Source organism: Ooceraea biroi, chromosome 12 (genome assembly GCF_003672135.1).
Source record: "Ooceraea biroi isolate clonal line C1 chromosome 12, Obir_v5.4, whole genome shotgun sequence".
Taxonomy (NCBI): Eukaryota; Metazoa; Arthropoda; class Insecta; order Hymenoptera; family Formicidae; genus Ooceraea; species Ooceraea biroi.
The window spans coordinates 12772834-12795371 of NC_039517.1; the positions used below are offsets into that span (position 1 = coordinate 12772834).

The window sequence follows — 22538 nt, forward strand, 5'->3', positions numbered from 1 at the left end:
CACTAGATTATTTCTTTTGGGGTTACTTCAAAAGTAAAGTCCGTAGCACAAAACCTCGGAATTTAAACGAACACGCCGAATAAATAACGAGGTATATATAATACCTTCTCACTTTTACAAAAACGCTATTTCCAGTTTTCATAATAGATTGGCGCATTAGCAGATAACAATTTGAGCATTTATTATAATTGTAAATGCTCATGTACATACGCATGCGATAATGCGCATAAATAAAAACGTATGTGCGCGTAGAAAACAACCCCCCCCCCCTCACACACCACGCACACACTCGCGCGCGCGCACACACATACAGAGAGAGACAGAAACTGAAAGATAGTGCAAGGAAAAGAAGAGGAAAAAGGAAAAAGAAGAAAGAAAAAAGAAAAAAGAAAGAGGACCATATACAATCTTCTCAGCACCCTAATTATATTGTAAAAACAAAAGATCGCTTACTTTTTTTATAATCTCAGTCTATGCTACTCTGGCATTACTTGTTAATATTCTCGCACAATTTCTAACTAGTTATTACTTTACTGCTACGTTACCAGTACTTTATTCTTCTGACTATTGGGGGGGTTGCGCTGCCCTTTTATATGGGCGGAATCAATCTAGTATAAGGAGAGGATTTGTTACTAATTTTTAGGGAATGGAGACACCTCTTAAGGTGATTGACAGGTGGGAGCAAGAGATGGGTCTTAAAAATTAATCCTATTTGTTCATTGGCATCACAGACGCGGTCCCGGATAATCGCGGGCGACATCTTTTGTGATAAGCCGGTCGCGGGTACTGAGGTTCGCAGTTGTTGCAAGAGTATTTGTTCAAGGATCATCTTGTGGGCGCAGGTGGGTTTTTCCTTTATTTTATTTAAAATTGATAATCTCTTGTTGCAACCGTGCAAGACTTTCGGCCGTGCAAGACGCATGTGACACAAGACAAGGAGAAAAATATTAAAATATCTATAATATTTATGTCTTACGAAAGCAAGGGATCGTGGAATCTGCTGGACGTAACAACAACTTAAATAATAATTTAAACTATTTTACGGAGGGTCTGAGAGTTCTCCCATATTTTCTTTGAGTCTCTACCTTCAAGTAAGACTAGAATATTAGATTCAATAACTATGATGATCAATGATTAAATACTTGAGTTCCCTGTATCAGAATAGAAATATACAGAACGAGATCCTGGATGAAAGATACACAATTTAGTTTTAGCTGTGGACAGTTCTAATCCTACATTGCGTAAGAATGTACATGTTTCTCTTATCGATTCCTCCAGGTAAAGAAGGGTAACCTGAATCGATCGATCACTAGTACACTAGGACATGGTCTGTCCACAAACTCTGATACGACTAATTAAAAAAAAATTTCCTTTGGCTCATCTCTCTTAATAAATGGTTGCGTTATGAAATTTAACATTTCAGCTATGACCATCAACAATTACAAAGCACTAGCATGTCTGCGTTTTGATATTAAATGTGACAGTATCATATTATTGCTCAAAAAAATTATATTATAGTACAAAGAGCCAATTTTAAATTTTGTTTTAAGCTAGGCAAAAGGACTTTTCGACTCAGTTAAGTCCAAACTTTACGCCATAAAGGCCTCTTCACACATATCCGTGACGTGTCAGTGCCGTATTTGCTCAGTTTTATACATACATGTTTTTATACTAGTATTTATACATGTCCGGCGTAGTAACATATGCGAATCGACACGGCACTGATATGGTACTAACACGTCACGGATATGTGTGAAGAGACCTTTAACCGGCGGTAACAGAGTTATGAGACACCCTGTATATTATAAAAATGTAATTAAAAGAAACTTATAAATTTCATTAAATTATTAAATTTTATTAAATTATAAATACAAACTATACGCAAGATGTCTACCTGCATCATGGTAGTAGTGTAAAGCGTGTACATGTGTTACAGCGTAAGATGCTTAACATTGTTTAAAACAGATATCGCCGGCAAGTCGCGGCACCGCACTTGCACAGAGTCTTGTTTTTCGAGACATCTACATCGACATCAGCATTTATCTTGTCGAACGGCTGCTGCTGCATCTTGTCATTGCCACGTTGCATCTGGGACGTATAATCAAAAGTGAGCTCTTCGTTTTGCTTGATATCTTTGATAGCAAAGAGCGCGAGATTCGGCAAGTTCGGATCCAGACAATTGATCCAAACCGCATAGACCGCAAGATTGGGATCACACGAGTGATTGATAAAGTGCGTCACGTTGCCATACATAGCAGCGTCCACGGTGTACGGACACTGACCATCAGTCTCGTTGTAATCGAGATCAAAAAGATACGTACGACCGGTCATATCGTATTGTCTATCGCGTCTCTCTGCTTCCTCGCTGCTGATAATCTCGCCCACATATTGGGCGACAAAGGTGCCTTTCTTGATGGCACGCAAGGTACGCACGCCCCAACCGCGACCGTTATCCGTGCGGAAGATACACAACTGCATATCAGAACCGCGCTGCACCACGCGATTTGGGCACGTTAATATATCGCAGATGCAGCGCTTGTTACATTCGTAGATAGGCACACCGGGTGGTACGCGCATCCGGTAGGTTGACGTGTACGGCAACAATGTCGCGCCGTTCTGCGCGTAACAGCAACCGGACTTACCAGTCTCACAAACGTTTACGCATTCGCAGCCAATTGGTGGATCGTCCGGTATTGTGACACCCGTACCCGGCAGATAGTTGTCGATATAGTAAAAGTCCTGCGGCGCCCCCTCCAAATCCATTAGGTTCTCCACTCGTATTGTCGGCCGGCCTTTCGTGATACTGTTCATCTCGTTCTCCCACTCCTGCAGCGACTCGAGCTGGTCGCATCGCAGTTTCGCCAGCAACATACACACGATTTGACGCTTGATTTTCACCTCCCGCGTTTTATGCGAGCTCTTGAGATAATGCCGGATCTCGCTATAAATATTGTCCACTTTGGTGCCGACGATGACGGATGCGTCGTCGATAGACATGCCCTTGTACCGTAACTCAGCTAAGAAACGCTCGACGTCGCATATTTCCGGGTAGAAATTGGTCTTTGCCTTGAACAGATCAATCAGCTTCTGCCGTTCCTCCTCGAATTCCCGCAACATGTCCTCGCAGTTGATGAGGTTGCACAGCGGCTCCCACGTGTTGTACCTCGAGTCCCAGTTCTTCCACTTGATCAGATAGAGCGGCTTGTTGTTCTGGACGTGTTTCTGTATGATTCTCTCCACTTCCCAGAGCTTCATTCGTTTGCGCGTGTGCTGCTCATCGGTCGATACCGTTTCTCTGCGATATTCGCCGTTGCGCATTACATCGTGTAACAGCACCCGCGCCTCTTTCAACTCCAATGCATTTCCAGGCTTCGTCAGGCCGTACTCTCGCACGGACAATCTACCATCGGACGACGATTCATAGTCCGACTGTCGGCCATCGCTACCCGTATCTCGCGTGTTGATTTCCTTGCGCATGCGAGAGCCGCTGTCGCCGCCGAGCGTCTCAAGTGCTTGCTGCGTGATCACTCTTCGCCGTACTCGCAAACGTGTTGAGGAAGAGGACAACGATGATGACGATGACGACGAGAAATAGAGTGCCTTTATGTCCAGTCGTTGAGACATGTTATCGTTGTCGTGGTTCTCAGTGTTGAGGAGTCTGGGCCGCATGGCGCATGACGCTATGTCAATACCTCTAGCAGCGGAGAGATGTCGTTTTTTGCAAACGATCGGCGTTCTGCTATCTACGTCACCAGCTATATCTGCCAATTCGCCACTGTAACCATCCGCTGCATCTGCAATGAATAAACATTTAAACAGTGTTATTTCCTATTTTATTTATTTTTCTTTCCTTTTTACGTATCATATGATCACTCTCCCTTATCTTTTTCGCTTTTTTTCATCTTCTTATGTCTGTCTCCCCCCCTCTCTCTCTCTATTTTTCTCTCTTTTTGTTTCTTTTCATTCTTCTCAACATTTCCTTCTTTTGCTCTTTCTTCGTGCTGGACGAGTCATAGCAACGAATAGAACTGAACTGCTTTGTTTATGCTATGATTCTCGCGATGATTCTCGCGGATTATATTATTATTATTCATATATGATATAATAGCAAAGACGTGCAGTCTAGGCCGCTTCTAAAGGGGATCCTGGAGTCGTCTGTATTACCGATGGAATGAATGAGTTTTTTAAATAGTCCATTTAGATCAATCCGACCACTCTGGCAATCTTTATTATTAAAACCAACTACGTTTCGACCCCGCTTTGGGCCCTTTTCAAGTCTACTTGTTACATCTGGCTGGAAGTAACAATTTTAATGTACATGAGCGGAGACGAGCGATCAGAAGAGCGTCAAACTCACGACAGTCGTTGATTATTGTTTCCCTGGCGGACTGACGATTATATTTGAATTTTTTAAATAGATCTTTTCATTGGTTGCGCAGAATGAAAAATCCTTTTGCAAGATGAAAGCAATCCTTTTGCACGATATCAAGGAGCTAATCTTGTGCTCTGTTTTACTCTTGGTCACGATTTTAGAGATGCTCAAAATTTATTCCAATCAAACTTTTTTACTAGACTTGTAAAATCTCTTTTAAAAGCTTTCTTATATTCTTTCTTCCTGTCTATTTGTCAATAGCTACTCATTTTGTACGTACAAACTGCACAACTTGCGTATTATAAGCATATTATCATACGAGGCAAGTCACAAGTCGGTAATAAAACTGTAATTTTCGAACTTTTTTTCCGCTTTTAGTATTAAGTCCAGGTCATTGACAAACATTTTTATGTGTATTGTAATTGTGGAAAAAGATTTGTTGTTTTATGCAACTAAAAAAAGTTTGATTGAAAGAAAGTTCAGTAAAACAGACGACTCCAGGATCCCCTTAAGAGTTATCTGGCCTCTTGTCCTATTTGTATCTTCCTAGTCCTAGTTTGGGATCCTGGAGTCATCTGTTTTACCATGAACTTTATTCCAACTACAATTCTTTTTGGCTGCATAGAACAACAAATCCTTTTCCACAATTACAATACACACAGAAATGCATTGTACTTGACTAGATTTTATGTTAAAATCGGAAAACATTTTCGAAAATTACAGTTTTTTACCGACTTGTGGCTTGCCTCGTATGATAATATGCTTATAATATATAAGGTGCACAGTTTGTACGTACAAAATGAGACCTAAGTACAAAGAAGACAGAAGGAAAGAATATAAGGAAACTTTTAAAAGAAATTTCAGAAGTGTAGTAAAAAAGATAGGTTGAAATAAAAATTTTGAGAACATGTGCATCTCTAAAATCATGACCAAGAGTAAAACAGAGCACAAGATTAGGTTCTTGATATAGTGGAGGATAAAAGGATTTCTTTCACCATGCAAAAGGATTTTTCATTCTGCGCAACCATTGATAAGATTTATTTACAAAACTCATTTGTTCCGTCGGTAATACAGACGACTCTATGATCCCCTTAACGTAGTATTTTCCTATCAACCAACGCACCATAATATTATTTTACATCACGTTTTCATGGTTAACATAAAGCACAAGTACTCCTAAAACGAGTATTATATGAGGTATCTCAAAACGCTAGATGATGCTTCTCATTACAGATACAGTAAACCGTAAATGGTATAAATATGACAACACAATATGACAAATATAGAAATTAGTACGTATATATGTGCATATGTGTTTTGTGTATGTGCGCGCACGCGTCTCATATCACATTAAACATGTATATTACGTATTTTGTTATTTCTTACATGTTACATCGTTTAATAAGTTATATCCGAATAATGAGACAATAATAAATGGAATCACGCACGCGTGAATGACAAATAAAGAATTAAGAGTTTTTACAATGTGAATTTTATACATCGTATCCTCAAATAAAGGAACAATTTTGCAATGCATAAACCTTTAATTGCATAATTCACAAAATACTAAATTCAAGCTTTCTTAGCTATTACAATATTAAAATTATACTTACTACTTTTGTCCTGCAAATTCTCTCGCATTTTAGAATGTTTTAAGGAGCATTTATTTACCACTATTTTTGTTAGACTCTTGGTACGTTTCTTAGTAACTTGGATGATTACTTATTGTTATCTCGCGTTTTGCTCGAAATAACAATAAGTATTAGAAATTAGAAACACCAGTGATTATAATCTTTTTAGAGATTAAAAATTCTCTATACAACTTATAATGATGCATTTTCATAAAATTTCATAAAATAATCTCGTATAAAGATTATTTTGCAACAGCATTCGAAAAAATATCTTTTAGGCAATTTGAACAATCACAGAATTGTAATGAAGAGAAGAAATTCAATGTGTTTGAAAATACTCACTAAGCTTGATAGTGATGCTCTCTTCTAATTCATTCTTGAAACGAACTGGCTGTACTCTCGAAATAGCTTTTACTACGGTCGATTTTCTATGTACCACATGCTCGATGGTGCCTGTAACAAATTTATCTTATGTTTGGCCAATGTATTGCAATGTAATTATCATCATAACAAAATTACCTTTTTAAAACAAGGTACAAAAAAAGCGCCAAGTATACGCGGGCGAAGAAAAGAAGAACTCTAAGTTTTTCGTTCAAAAAGAACTCTACAAAAGTAATGATATCAAGGAATTGCGCCAATTATGAAAATGGGTAGGTATTTATGCAAATCAGAAAATCTATTATTTTATTATTATTTATACTACATACAGACACATGCATATATACATACATGATATTGATTACGATTGCGGAAGAATTATTTCAATACAAAGAAGTATTTTTTCAAAATGCTTGGCACTGCTAAACCGAATCTATATATTAATTAGTAATTAAATTCTTATAATCTGAAGATTATAATAATTTCCTTACAATCTAACTTACATAACAAAATTCGGTGAAGCTCGTAATCTACATGTCAAATTTAGTTAACGTTATTCTATACTTAATTCTAATGCCACGCACACACATATACACACACGCGCGTACGAGAAAGAGAGAGATACGCACACGCGCGTGCGTCCGCGCACACACACACATACACACGCATGCACGCATGCACTTAGAGAGAAAGAAAGAATAAGGCAATTAACATGTTGATTCGGTTTAGCAGCGCCAAGCATTTTGAAAAAATACTTCTTTGTATTGAAATAATTCTTCCGCAATCGTAATCAATATCATGTATGTATATATGCATGTGTCTCTATGTAGTATAAATAATAATAAAATAATAGATTTTCTGATTTGCATAAATACTTACCCATTTTCATAATTGGCGCAATTTCTTGATATCATTACTTTTGTAAAGTTCTTTTTTGAACTAAAAACGTAGAGTTCTTTTTTTCTTCGCCCGCGTATACTTGGCGCTTTTTTTGTACCTTTTTTTAAAAAGGTAATTTTGTTATGATTTCACACATTTTGTAGTGTAAAATGTCTTATCTTTTTTTATAATATGTATATAAGGAGATGAAAGTGCTGTCAGTCAAGTTTTTTAAAATTAGTAATCTGCACGTTCATGAAATATAAAGTTATATTAATTGCTTTTATGCACACAAGTCAATACATATACAAGGTGTCCACAAAGTCAGTTATCATCCCTTATATTTTGGAAACGGTTCAAAATTACGAAAACCACGTTATCGTGAAACACGTATTCGATGGTTTCAAGAGGCTACTCTTTTACGATTTGTGGGGGCGGTTGCCCCCCTCAAGGGGGGTCCCAGGAGAACCCCAACTTTAAAATTTTTAATGAAACCCCTCATAAAGTATTACATCGTTTGAAAGGGCATAAAAAAAGGAAATTTTTGCCGCAAGGCAGAGGTTGATACGTTTATCCGTTCGAAAGTTATTTGAGGTCAAACTTCAAAACAATCGTTATTCCTATTTGGAAAATTCTAAAATAACGTTCGAGATATGAAAATTTTCGTTTTTTTAAGTCCTTTCGATAAAAAAATTCAAATTTGATCTTGTGATGTTCTTTCAAGTCGGGGTTATACCGAAAATGATCTCCTGTGAGCACATTAAAAATGATTTACAAAACTGAATGCAAAACTGGAAAACTCGTCACAATGGTGATATTTTAAAAGATTAAAGTGTAAATGATATCACATGATACTGAAAACTGAACTGTTACTAGTAATAGAATAATAATAATAGACTGCATAAAATCAATGATTTAAATTGTGTGTATCTAAACTGATGAAGTGAAAAATTGTATGCAACTAAATACTAATCGTTCAGTTTACATTATCGTGTAATATTAATATCATGTCAAATTTTTCTAGAATCACAAATAAAATAAGTTTTTAAAATAACACGATCGAGATAGGTATGTATCTGCTCGTATGCGCGATGCTACCTAGAAATACTTTAATAAAAACTTTCTTATAATATTCGAGTGATGATGCGCTATATTACCTAAAGTCCGGAAATATTATGTGTTGTGACTTTATTTATGCAGACTCAATTGACAAAAACAGTTAAACTCAACTCAATATATTTTCCTTGTATGATTTACAGAAACGGAATAATTTTGCTCTTACAATGAACCATACGACACGCACACTAATATTCCTTTTCTCTTAGACGGAAAAAACAAACGAATAATAATACGAACTTAAACATATAATACCAACTTAAAAGATATAAAAGTGAAACATTACTATCTTAACATTATGCGTTGATGTTACTGCGTCGAAAACTGAGGAGAAACTGCTATACAACCACTCGACAAGTTTTCGAAAAAGTCACTTGTCGATATCGAAATGAGTGAAATGTCACTTGTGAGACAATGCCAACCAGAGAACCATACGGTAGTATTACAATTAACCAGCTATTTTATTAAATTTGGATTTTATTTGGAACAATTATTATGCCGAACGCTGATTAAAAACCAAAACGATCGAGTCATTCATGATCGGAGCTATATCGCGAATTGATGAACTCAAGTCTCTACAATGCCTGATAAAAATCGCGATCGGGATAGATATGCATCTACTCGTATGCGCAATACTAGAAATACTTTACATAAAAACTAAAACGATCGAATTAATCATGATCAGAGCAATATCACGAGTTTTACTGCAATTAGCCGTTCGCGAAACTTCATTTGTTTAGAACTTTATTATTCAAACATTAGTACAAAAGCAATAAATTGTAAGTTGAAAAAAAGATGTGTATTTGTGTGCATGGGTGTGCGTGGGTGTATGTGGGTGCGTGCATGTACGTGCAAAAGATCGGTCGCTGCTGCTGCCATCTAAGAATAAAAGAACGAACTGTACAAACGACGATGATGATGATGACGTTTCTTAAATGTAACTTTCAAGATTTGGATTTTGCAATGCAATATCTCTACTCCTACGCCACCTACACGAAAACTAAAAACACTTTTATTATATAATGCAAACCCAAGCTATCCATTGAGCCTACTTAGAAGTTGATCGGATCAGCGGTTATTAAGATCCGATAATCTACGGGTCTCCGAAATCGTCGCTTCGCGTAGATACACAGTCGGTCTCGCTTCGCGTACACTTGGCGCGAGACACTACCGTGTCTCTTGATATCATACCATAGCACGATCCATCTAGATTCTGGTGCGACTGATTTGTTTTAAATTTTTTGCCGGCAGCGATTATTTCTCGATGAATGGTGGTATTATGAGGCTTGGTATTCCAGCTATAACCATCCAAACTTTCAAGGTGTTGGCATGTCCGCGTCATCAATCTTGACGTGAAATGTAACAGTACCTTATTACGTTCATCGAAAAAGCACGTTTCGTATTGCACATGCTAACAGAGGATCCAAAAGACGTTAGAGCATTACAAAGATATGCTAAGAGCTGCCAATATTGATCCAGCGGATTTCATGAAAAACATAACAAATGATGACGAAACATGGTGTTTTCAACATAAGTTTACTCACAAAGCGGCAGAAGAAAGTGCGCATACGGAAGAATCAAGACATTCTTGAGCAGTTTTTTCGATTCGACAGGAATTGTTCACAAGGAATTCTTATCGGACAATCAAATGGTAAACGTTGATTATTATTTGAATTTTTTAAATCGTTCGTGAAACAGGATTCTTAGAGTTCGGTCTGAACATCAAGAGCAAGACTTTTTTGCGATAATGCACTGGCGCACAAGTCCAAGATTGTGCTCAAATGTATTCCGTATGACTTCTGCCTATTTCCAAGACTAGAATTGCCGATGAAAGAAAAACATCTAAAGCTTTGGTTTTCAAGACGATTCCGAAAACGACTCTTATAATAATTGTCACGAAAAATTTCTAATTTAACTTTACTAACATTGTGTTGATTTAGAAAGAGTGTATTTTCAATTTAAAAAATAAAATTAATAACAAATATTTCAAAAATAAAATTAAAAACATAATTGACTATAACTAGATAATAAAAATAAATAAATAAAATATATAATTGACGTCTTGTATCTTTTTCAGTACCAGTCGCACCAGAGCCTGTATAAACAGGTAGGTATATTATGTCCACTATACAGGGTGGGGCAATAACTATTATCACCTTAAATATCTTCGAATTTATAAGGTCCAGATGAAAATTTATGTAATCAAAATTATACGGTACGGAGAGGGCTAACATATGGCGATAATAATTTTTGTCCTGGTGGAGACGCTTCGAAGATATCAAGGTCACCTTCATTTTTTTTAATGGGTTCGGTATGTTTTTTTTCCATAATTTTATAGAGGAGCTTAAAACAAGTACGGAACTCATGACACAAAATTATTGAACAAAATTAAATGTAAATGAAAACGATAAAAAATACATTTTTATATTAAATGAAATTTACGGTTAAAAGATGTACGAAATGACGCTTTATTAGTATGTTTTGTCGGAATGTTTTGATTTTGACATTCCTCATAAATGAGGATCAACTTGTTCTTCAAACGGATATCGATGAAAATAAATAGTGACGTAAACTTATTTCAATGAAAACAAAGACCCTTTGAAGGCCATCTTAATAAGTTCACAGGATAAGATAAACATGAAAAGTAGTATCGATAGATAAGTGAATCGTGCAAGATGTATTCATTTGAAGAACAAGTCGACATGATCCTCATTTATGAAGAATGTCAAAAAAATTCAGTGAGAGCGCAAAATTTATACGCTGAACGATATCCTAATCGCACTCAGCCTTCGCGTCGAACATTTAAAAATGTGTGTAATAAACTTAGACAAACCGGTAGCTTAAATACACGTAAAAGTGAGCGTGAAAAGCGAAAAACTAATGAAGGGAATGAAATTAGAGTTCTCACAATGGTGGCTCAAAATCCGCACATTAGTTCGCGACAAATTGAACGAGAATCTGGTATTAATCGGAGGAGCGTACTCCGCATCTTGCATCGTCACAAATTCCATCCATATCACCTCAGCCTCCACCAAGAATTACATGGAATGGACTTTGTAAATCGTGTTGAATTTTGCCAATGGGCTCAACAACAGATTCGAATCAATGACTCATTTTTTGATACAGTGTTATTTACTGATGAGGCAACATTTACTAATCACGGGAATGTTAATTTACATAATATACATTTCTGGGCAGTGGAAAATCCTCATTGGCTGCGGCAGATTGAACACCAGAGACAATGGTCTTTGAATGTATGGTGTGGTATCATAGATAACAAAATTATTGGTCCTTATTTTATCGACGGACATCTAAATGGCAACAGCTACACCAATTTTCTAGAGCATAACTTGGTTCATTTATTAGAAGACCTGCCTTTAATCACACGACGAACAATGTGGTACCAGCATGATGGATGCCCTGCTCATTTTTCATTAGTTGCGAGAAATAAACTTAATGAAAAATTTGCAAATCGCTGGATTGTACGTGGAGGTCCTGTAGGGTGGCCAGCTCGTTCACCAGACTTGACACCACTGGATTTCTTTTTATGGGGAACCCTAAAAGACATGGTCTACAAAGAAGAACCAACTACACCTCAAATCATGCGACAACGGATCATTGAAGCCTGTGCGTCAATAGCTCCCGACGTTATTAGAAGAGCAAGCCAATCAGTGATCAGAAGACTCCAGTGTTGTATTGATAGTAATGGCCATCACTTCGAACACCTTTTATAAACATTAATAATAAAATAAGAGATAAAACGTCACGTAATAAAATAACATAGTTGTATTTAAAAAAATGTATTTTTTATCGTTTTCATTTACATTTAATCTTGTTCAATAATTTTGTGTCATGAGTTTCGTACTTGTTTTAAGTTCCTCTATGAAATTATGGAAAAAAAACATACCGAACCCATTAAAAAAAATGAAGGTAACCTTGATATCTTCGAAGTGCCTCCACCAGGACAAAAATTATTATCGCCATATGTTAGCCCTCTTCGTACCGTATAATTTTGATTACATAAATTTTCCTCTGGACCTTATAAATCCGAAGATATTTAAGGTGGTAATAGTTATTGCCCCACCCTGTATATTGAAATAATTTATCAATTTTTCATACTCACCAATATTGATTGTAGCTTGCCTACTGATCACTTCACGCGACAAGGTAGTTAATTTCCTGGCGTCCTATGTAAAACCAATAAATAACATATATATATATGTGTGTGTGTGTGTGTGTGTGTGTGTGTGTGTATTATTTTTGCTTGCATTTTCATGTAATATAATGCATAAATAAAATGAAAAAAAGAAAAGTAAAATCAAGCGGTAGCGTCGTAACGCCAAGTACATAAAAAAACAAGGTTTCGAGCAATGAGCATCACTGCATAGACGTCAAGTGTTGCCAAATTCAGTGCATAAACGTCGAGCGCTACCGTATAGCTTATCCCTAAAAAAATCTTTTTAAAAAAAGAAAAAATATATACGCCAAGTACATAAAACTTCCCAACTTGTATGTAACAAAAAGTTTAACAAATTGTAAATATGAAATCAATTGTTAATTAGACCAGAATTGTTAACCAAGTACCTAGAAGCAATTCAGTTTGAGTATTTTATCTAAATATTTTTCATACATAGTCTCTTATCGCATGACAACATTGAAGTACTTGACGTGCCCGGGTCGCATTAAAATATACAAAACTGTCCTATCTATAATCTGTACTTTACATGTAAATTATTTGTATCGACTAATTGTAAGTAATGAAAAGAGATATTTATAATCACTTTGCTAGTCTGTAAAACTGTAAACTGTTTATTTTAATATTTCCAACTAAAAAGATTAGTGAGTCATTATTGAAAATCGAGATACAAGGTACAATATAAATCAAGATACTGTTACTCAAATTTATAAGAATTTTGTAAGATATTTACAAGAAAACATGTCCAATGCGACCCGAGCACGGCCAAGTACTTCAATGTCGTTATGCGATAAGAGAGTATGCATGGGAAATATTTAGATAAACTCAAACTGAATTGCTTTTAGGTATTTGGGTAGTTAACAATTGATTTTACATTTAGTTTTGATTTTTATAATAAATATTTTGTTAAACTTTCTGTTGCATATAAGTTGGGACTTTTTGTGTACTTGGCGTATTTTTTTCACTTTTATGAGATTTTTTTAGTTTTTAGTGTATGTTAATTTCTACATTTCATAGTAAAGAGCTATTTCTACTCATTTAAACACACGCGCGCGTCTGAAATATTTTTCCTACAGATAGGCAGCATATAGAGAAGAACATTTATACTTATAAATCATATAATATGTCTCATTACTCTTGCGTCTTGGCCGAAACAAACATTACCGTTAGATTTCCAAAGATGACTAAATACTAAAGTTGGAAAATACTCAGTACTCGTATAAGAAAGTGTTTCTGTCCTGGTTAAGGAGTTACATCACTGTAAAGTTATCAAAACTTCGAAAAGGCTGCATTTGAAGCAGAAGCATTCAATGTATAAAGCAGGCATGGCAGATTAGCGATATGAGGAAATAATACTCGATACAGAAAAAATGCGTTTCTAAACTTTACACGCGTTTTTTTTCAAAACAACACTTTTCAAAATGGTGTACATGATTTCTCAATCTGTATTGATGCGATTACAATAAAATTTTGCAGATATCTTTGTTATTATATTCTCTAAGCATTAACGGACGATTTTGTAAAAAAATTTTTGTGGGATTTATAAACAAATTAGTGAAAAAGTTTTTCGTGAAAATCGACATCTTTTTCTCAAAACTGTGTTATTCAGTGAATTTTTAAATAATTAAAAAATGGCTCCGTTAATGCTTAGACATTGAAGTATAATTAATGAAAAAATTTTGTTTTTTAATCTTAGATAATCCAAAATCGAGTTATGACGTACACCGTTTGGTCTTCTGTAAAAAAACACCGTCAACTCAGTGGCCTCTGACGATGTTTATGATCATCCTTTTGTAATCTTTATTATTGTTTTAATTAGTTTACAACATAATAAAATTAATTGCAAAACCGCAACTTAATCGGATGTTTAGTTTTTTTACAATCTGCATCCGAAAATTATCTGCTTTTTCGGGCCGTTACATTGATGTAACCCCTTAAAGTTTTCTGGTTAAAAATTTCGGCAATTATTTAGTTTAGGGTCCTCACCTCCAATTTGGCTGAAACTTACCAATATTGTGTAGTTTGACGCGTAGAAATCGAAAATGACAATCGTCGCTCTGCCTTACGAAACGAGATATAATCGTTAAAGTTGCAAACTGTTCAGGTTAGAAAATCTGTTATATTAACAAAATATTGTGATGTAAGCATGCGCCGTGCATACGTCGCGCAAACTTTGAAATTATAGACTGTTCTGCTAGAAAAGTCAAAAACTCATTTGGAATTGTACAAATAATTTTGCAGACAACGCGTGGGCGGACGAGGGGTTCTGCATCCTCACTCGAAACAAAATCTAACCTAATTCAACTTAATTCTACAGATGGGATGAAAAGTTCATATTTTTTACGCTAATCGAGGTCCATCCTCATCCGTAGAATTAGGTTGGGTTATGTTAGATTTTTTTGGAGTGGGGGTGCAAGGGAGGGGTGGAACCCCTCCCTCGCTTATGCGTTTTCTGTAAAATCATTTGTATAATTCCACATGGGTTTTTAACTTTCCTAGCAGAACAGTTTATAATTTCAAATTTCGCGCTGTTTTTCTATCACGATGCATGCACAGCACATGAACGGCGCATGCTCACATCACAATATTTCGTCAACATGACAGGTCTTCTAACCTAAACAGTCTGCAACTTTATCGATTAATATCTCGGTTTGCAAGGCAGAGCGACGATAACTTTTATTTTTGGTTTCTACACGTCAAACTACACAATAATGTTGAGCCAAATCGGAGATGAGGACCCTAAATTAAATAATTACCAAAATTTCACTTCTCTTGCTAACGTTAAACGCAGCGTGCCAATTACGAGAAAATGAACGTGAGGTTAGATGAAGCATGAGAGAAAGCAGGCAAACGAACGAACGAGCTATCGCGACGCCTGGATAATCATCATTGCTACTTACGAGTTTCGATAGATCCTGTTTGTAAAGATTTGGCTGGCCGGTAGTCACACCCAATCTTTCCTCGCCTCCCATTTTTCTACAATTTCTCTCTGACTATTACTTCGCGCATTCCTTCTTACGTGTAGTCGCACACAAAACAAAAACAGGGTAAATCTTAATGACTACCTTTTACCACGAGAGATGGATTGCCAACTGCAACTCTGGTTAACTGACCGACATATAGATGGCAGTTGCCGGATCGACCGTGAGACAAGTTAAAATGTGTTTAAATTATCGATATTGCACGGAGAAAAATAATTTAGATTCGTACAGTATATGCTTATGTCTTAAATAAATTTTGTCAGTTATTATATGGACAGCACTGCCATTTGTTAAGAACATTAATTTTCTTGGAAAATAATTTTGCTAAATTAGCAAATTGTTTAGCTATAAAAATAAAATAATTACTGTTCTACCAAATACGTTCTGCTAATGTTGAATAATGTTAATAAGTTATAATAAAGAAATTTACAAAATTTACTTAAGACATAAATACAAAATATACTGTGCGAATTTTAATTATTTCTCTGCGTGCGATATTTGTATTTTGAACACATTTTTAACTTGTCTGTACATCACGGTCGATCCAGGCAACTGCTGGTCAGTTAACCAGAGTTGCAGTCGGTAATTCATCTCTCATAAAATCTCTGGTAAAAGATTGGGACCAGATTATCAAACTTCCATGTTAAAAAAGTTGTACAGTGTTTCGATTGCCATCTAAAAGTGTGACCCCATGAAATATGAATTAAATAGCAATGACCGGTATTCATAGTTAGATCTTATATTTAAAACCGTCTTAAGTTTATCTGCAGATGCTGTACACCGTTAAAAATTGTGCGTCCATATGTTAAAATTTTCTTGTGTTGCCATGTTTTGATTATTACTTTAATGTAAAATTAACATACAACTGATATGTTATTATTTTTATAACAATTTTATATGTTACATTAATGTTAACTTCATAACTTAACATTTTGTGTATGTCTCTTAGAAATGGAATATTATTTGAAATGCTTTTAACACAATAATTTTAAACAATCAACATGTCACAAAGTCAGTTTAACATTCTAAAAGAAGTTAAAGTAAATCTTCAAATAATCATGAACTTTGACATATAAAATAATCAAATTTACTAAAATTAAATGTTTCTATCAAAAATAAATGTTATATTCTTCAGGATTTTTTGAAATATATGTCAAAATTTACATATTTTTGTGTTAAAAAATTAACATGTCATGTACGTTAATATGTTAGGTGACTGAAGAATTATGTTAAAATGTATCAATTTTTTTATTCATATTGTATGAACGAAAATGTTCTATCAACTTTTCCGATGAGTTATTGTAACTTCTCTTCCATGTAGTTTTCAATTACTTTGTATGTTATTTTTACATCACACTTAAAGTTACAATAACAAAAATAAATGTAAAGTATTGTGTTAATTACTTAACATTTCTAGTTTGTCAAGAAGTAACATATGACGAATGAGTTACTTTAACTTAAAATTTAGAGTGGATTTTCTGGGATATGCAAAAAATGTTAAAATTAACATTTTATTTTTTACTGTGTATAGATCATTTCATTGGCTACGGAGTATCTGAAGTATACTTACGACGGTCTTAAATATAAGATCCGACTATGAATACCGGCCAATATGTCAGTTTTAGTCGATAAAAATGCGTACTTATTTGCACTGATCAATTGTATTTTACATCGATTTTATCGATTCAGACTGAAGCCATATTGATTATATATCATTTTAGTTCATATTTCTAGGGGTCACACTTTTAAATGGCGCTACAAACATTGGGCAAAATTCGTCCACAATAGTGTATGAACCCTGGTTGGGACAATCATTAAGATTCATCCTGTGTGTGTGTGTGTGTCTCGCTCATTTGCTGCAACAATGGCATAACTCAAAACTTGTGATTTTTCAGGAGACACGATTTAAAGTTTTGAATTGTTATAACTTTGTACGAGAATTTTAAAATACCGTATTGGCATAATTGAATAAAGTAACGTAACATAGTAGAAAAAGAAAACTATTATAATGTATTTAATCGCTACTGTGGATTCTCCTATAACTCGAAAACAACCCCTCTTTAGACTTATGACATTCTTGTTAAAAATAGCTTTTAGAATACGACATAAGTAAAAATATGATGTTCTTGTTAGGAAAAAAAGCATATTTGGCAATCGTTCTCCCTGCACTAATAACTCAATAACTCAATTTTTGAGTTATGTCATTATTGCAGCAAATGAGCGATATATATATATATATATATATCGCTCATTATATATATATATATATACAGGGTGTCCCGGGTTTTAATCGACAAACTGCGGGAGCATATTCTACTAGTGGAAATAAGAAAAAATTCTTATACCGAGTTTGCTTAGAAATGCTTTATTACAAAGTTATAAACCAATATTGAAAAGAAATATGAGATAAGTAACAACGGATTTTTTCACAAAAATAAAAATTATGTACGCAATGATTTAGTGACGCATTTCAAACTGTTGTCCTTGCACATCGATACAAGCTAGACATCGACGTAGTACAGAATTTGTTACAGTACGACATTCCTGAAAATTTTGTTGCATCTCAGTAACTGAATTAGTAATTCGTTGCTTTAAATCTTCAAGCGAGATTACTTCTGTACTGTAAACTTTATTTTTTAAAGTTCCCCATAAATCGGTGTCTTAGAGCTGAACGACCATCATCATATTCATTCATAGGTCGGAATGAACCCAAATTACGTAATTGCAAATGGGTATTACTAAACACAGAACTATCTGGTACTCTCCTGTTAGGAAATCTACGTTGATACTCTCGCACGGCAGCTCGTGCATTTCCGTCACAGAATCCGTACACGAAATGAATATCAGTGTATTCCTCATTTGAAAACACTTTTGGCATTCTGATAGTAATTGCTAGTTGACACGACGATTGAAATCTAACAGCTACTGTTGTGAAAGTAACAATCATACTGAATCGTTTCAACATAGTGAACATGAATACATGTGAATACACATAACATAAACATCTTCGACCTTCCAAATTCTACACTATGTTCTGTTGTTACTTATCTCATATTTCTTTTCAATATTGGTTTATAACTTTGTAATAAAGCATTTCTAAGCAAACTCGATATAAGAATTTTTTCTTATTTCCACTAGTAGAATATGCTCCCGCAGTTTGTCGGTTAAAACCCGGGACACCCTGTATATACAGGGTGTTTCTAAAAGGTCTGGTCAAACTTTAACCACAAATGCTACGTATCAAAACAAAGCAAAATGTCCATATAAACATGGGTCCGGAAATGCTCCCCTTCTGAGATAACACAAGATAAAGTCACTTCATAGGCTTCTTTGGCTCAATTACTGTAGTAATGTTTTTTTTTGTTTCGTCGCGGAGAAAACCTGCGCCAGGTTCGATCCCGGCCTTGGGGGAGCGGGGGATATGGGGATTTTTACCACTCTAAGAATCGGGGAGTGACGCCCAGTTGCGCACAGAATAAATCGGACACGGACCCAATCGGACACAGTGATAATCGTACACAACGCTAATCGGACACAGTGGCAATCGGACACAGTGCCAATTGCGCACAGTAGGAAACGGACACACAGTGGTTGCAATCGGACACAATAGGAAATGGACACACGGTGGTTGCAATCGGACACAGTAGGAAACGGACACACGATGGTTGCAAACGGACACAGTAGGAAACGGACACATGTTCCGTGACAGTTTTCCTAACCTAGAAATGTAACTTGTAAGGACTTGTCTATTTCTATTTCTTTATATGGCGTAGCGATGCTACCATGCTTACTTTGCGCATACGTGCGATATTTAATAAATTTAGAAAGCATATGCTGAGAGTATATGAAGCGAGGTTCCACGCAAAGCAAAGTTCTATATTGTAACTTCCACGCAGTACTTTTGGTCACCCCAAAGTTTTGTTATTTTTTTTATGTGGAAAAGTACTAGGTGACGGGCGAAGCCCGTCTCCTCGTGCTCTTCTACCCAAGCATATACTTTCCTAGTATAAAAAATTAATAATATTAAAGAAAGTTTATACTGGGAAAGTATCCACACTGTATCCACGCATGTACTTTGCAAGACAAAGCAATGTTTCCTCTACATCTAATTTTGACTCTTCCTTATTAGAATGAAACTGTCACGGAACATGTGTCCGTTTCCTACTGTGTTCGTTTGCAACCATCGTGTATCCGTTTCCTACTGTGTCCGATTGCAACCACCGTGTGTCCATTTCCTACTGTGTCCGATTGCAACCACTGTGTCCGTTTCCTATTGTGTGCAATTGGCAACCACTGTGTCCGATTGACAATGTGTCCGATTGCCACTGTGTCCGATTAGCGTTGTGTACGATTATCACTGTGTCCGTTTCTTATTGTGTCCGATTGGGTCCGTGTCCGATTCACTAAACCTGTTGTGTCCGATTTATTCTGTGCGCAACTGGGCGTCACTCCCCGTAGGCGAGGACGGACTTCACGGCGTTTTCGTGAGAGATTCCGGTGTCCCTCCGCCACTCACTTGAGGCAGGCGACGACGGGATTTTTAGAGTGGTAACAATCCCCATATCCCCCGCTCCTCCAAGACCGGGATCGAACCTGGCGCAGGCTTTCTCCGCGACGAAACAAAAAAAAACATTACTACAGTAATTGAGCCAAAGAAGACTATGAAGTGACTTTATCTTGTGTTATCTCAAAAGGGGAGCATTTCCGGACCCATGTTTATATGGACATTTTGCTTTGTTTTGATACGTAGCATCTGTGGTTAAAGTTTGACCAGACCTTTTAGAAACACCCTGTATATACAGGGTGGTCCACTTAAATCGATCATCTTAGATATTTCACTTGTTTTTGATGATACGAAAAAATGTCTAAGGAAAAAGTTGCACCGTTCGAAGGGGCTATCATGATGACAGAACAATTTCTTGAAGGCTATTTTTTCGGAGATTCAAAGGTCAAGATAATTTTTTAAAATGGAACTACATAATTTTGTTTGCGCAATTGTATAGCCAACATCGAGAGGAGTTCAGCGACCTATGACAACATGACCTTTAAATGATCTTGAACGCGGGAAACAGAAAAATCAAACTTTATGCTCTTCAACACAAAAATTTATTTAAGGAGGTGTTCGAAATGATGTCCTCCGACTTCAATACATTTTCTAATACGATGCACAAATGATACTCTTACCCTTTCTATCATTTCTGAATTTATACTAGCACATGCATTCAAAATGCGCTCTCTCATGTTCTCTTGTGTAGTTGGTACATCATTGTAAACAGTGTTCTTTAACATTCCCCACAAAAAAGTCTAAAGGATTCAAATCAGGAGAACGTGCTGGCCAACTGATATGTCCTCCTCTTCCTATCCAGTGTTCCGGAAACATTTCGTGTAAAACTGTACGTGCAACAGTTATGAGCCAGACAACCACCATGCTGATACCACATTTGTAAACGAGTTTCTAACGGCACCTCTTCCAATAAGTTTGGTAATTATTGGGACAAAAAATCAGCATATTTTTGACCATTTAATGTACCATCAATAAAGAAAGGGCCAATGATTCGATTGTGTAAAACACCACACCATACATTAAGACTCCATGGACGTTGACGTTCTACTTGTTGAAGCCACCTTGGATTTTCAACGGACCAATAGTGCATATTTCTTCTATTTACTTGTCCATGGTTAGTGAAAGTTGATTCATCAGTAAACAATATTCTGTTGAAGAAGAATTCATTGACCTCCAACTGTTGTAGCGCCCATTGACAAAATTCTATTCGATTAATAAAATCATTTCCATGAAGTTCTTGATGCAATGCAATGTGATATGGATGAAATAAGTGGCGTTTAAGAATGCGTAAAACACTTGTCTTGGAAATACCAGTATTTCTTTGTATTTGTCGAGAACTGATATGTGGATTATTTGCCACTGCAGCCAAAACAGTAACTTCTGCTGGTTCATTAGTTTGCAAACGAGGTCGCATTTTCTTACGTGAACAAACACTTCCAGTTTCACGAAATGTTTTAATAAGACGGTCAAAAGCAGCGCGAGACGGTAAACGCTTTTCAGGGTATCTTTGGCCGTACATTCTCTGCGCCTCTGTAGAGCTTCTTCCGCTTTCACCGTAAATAAGAAGCATTTCTATTCTTTCCTCTTTCGTATAATCAGTCATATTTAAACTCTGATATCGAGAAGCTCAGGAAATGAACTGAACTGCAAAAGCATTTCACGATCATAAATATTTACATACACATACACACACGCACACAATACATGTATGGAATTATTTCAATCTTACATTCCATAGAATTCCAGAACATGAGAGTGTTTGCCGATGAATCAATGTTCACTAACCATGGACAAGTAAATAGAAGAAATATGAACTGCTGGACCGTCGAAAATCTAAGGTGGCTTCGATAAGTAGAACGTCCATGAAGCCTTAGAAAATGTATTGAAGTCGGAGGACATCATTTCGAACACGTCCTTAAATAAATTTTTGTGTTGAAGAGCATAAAGTTTGATTTTTTTGTTTCCCACGTTCAAGATCATTTAAAGATCATGTTGTCATAGGTCGCTGAACTCCTCTCGATGTTGGCTATACAATTGCGCAAACAAAAATATGTAGTTCCATTTTAAAAAATTATCTTGACCTTTGAATCTCCGAAAAAATAGCCTTCAAGAAATTGTTCTGTCATCATGATAGCCCCTTCGAACGGTGCAACTTTTTCCTTAGACATTTTTTCGTATCATCAAAAACAAGTGAAATATCTAAGATGATCGATTTAAGTAGACCACCCTGTATATACAGGGTGTTTCTAAAAGGTCTGGTCAAACTTTAACCATAGATGCTACGTATCAAAACAAAGCAAAATGTCCATATAAACATGGGTCCGGAAATGCTCCCCTTTTGAGATAACACAAGATAAAGTCACTTCATAGTCTTCTTTGGCTCAATTACTGTAGTAATGTTTTTTTTTGTTTATATATATAT

General features: G+C 35.9%; 1 protein-coding gene across 1 annotated transcript; it reads right to left on the reverse strand.

The window, feature by feature from the left end:
• Positions 1-1835: 1835 nt before the first annotated feature.
• On the reverse strand, positions 1836-15619 carry LOC105278979 (histone-lysine N-methyltransferase SUV39H2). The gene is made up of 4 exons (XM_011338436.2): positions 15472-15619; positions 12500-12563; positions 6346-6456; positions 1836-3794 (listed from the first exon to the last, which is right to left on the reverse strand). The coding sequence occupies exons 1-4, from the start codon at positions 15541-15543 to the stop codon at positions 1957-1959; spliced, it is 2085 nt and encodes a 694-aa protein (XP_011336738.2). The 5' UTR covers positions 15544-15619; the 3' UTR covers positions 1836-1956.
• Between the last annotated feature and the right edge of the window lie 6919 nt (positions 15620-22538).

Bases quoted from the DNA above. Each gene is read 5' to 3' on its own strand.
- LOC105278979 (XM_011338436.2), bottom strand. From the start codon at position 15,543: ATGGGAGGCGAGGAAAGATTGGGTGTGACTACCGGCCAGCCAAATCTT. The intron at 6,457-12,499 runs GTGAGTATGAAA...AATTTGTTACAG, and splicing joins GCAAGCTACAATCAATATTG to GCACCATCGAGCATGTGGTA. The intron at 3,795-6,345 runs GTGAGTATTTTC...TATTCATTGCAG, and splicing joins GAGCATCACTATCAAGCTTA to ATGCAGCGGATGGTTACAGT.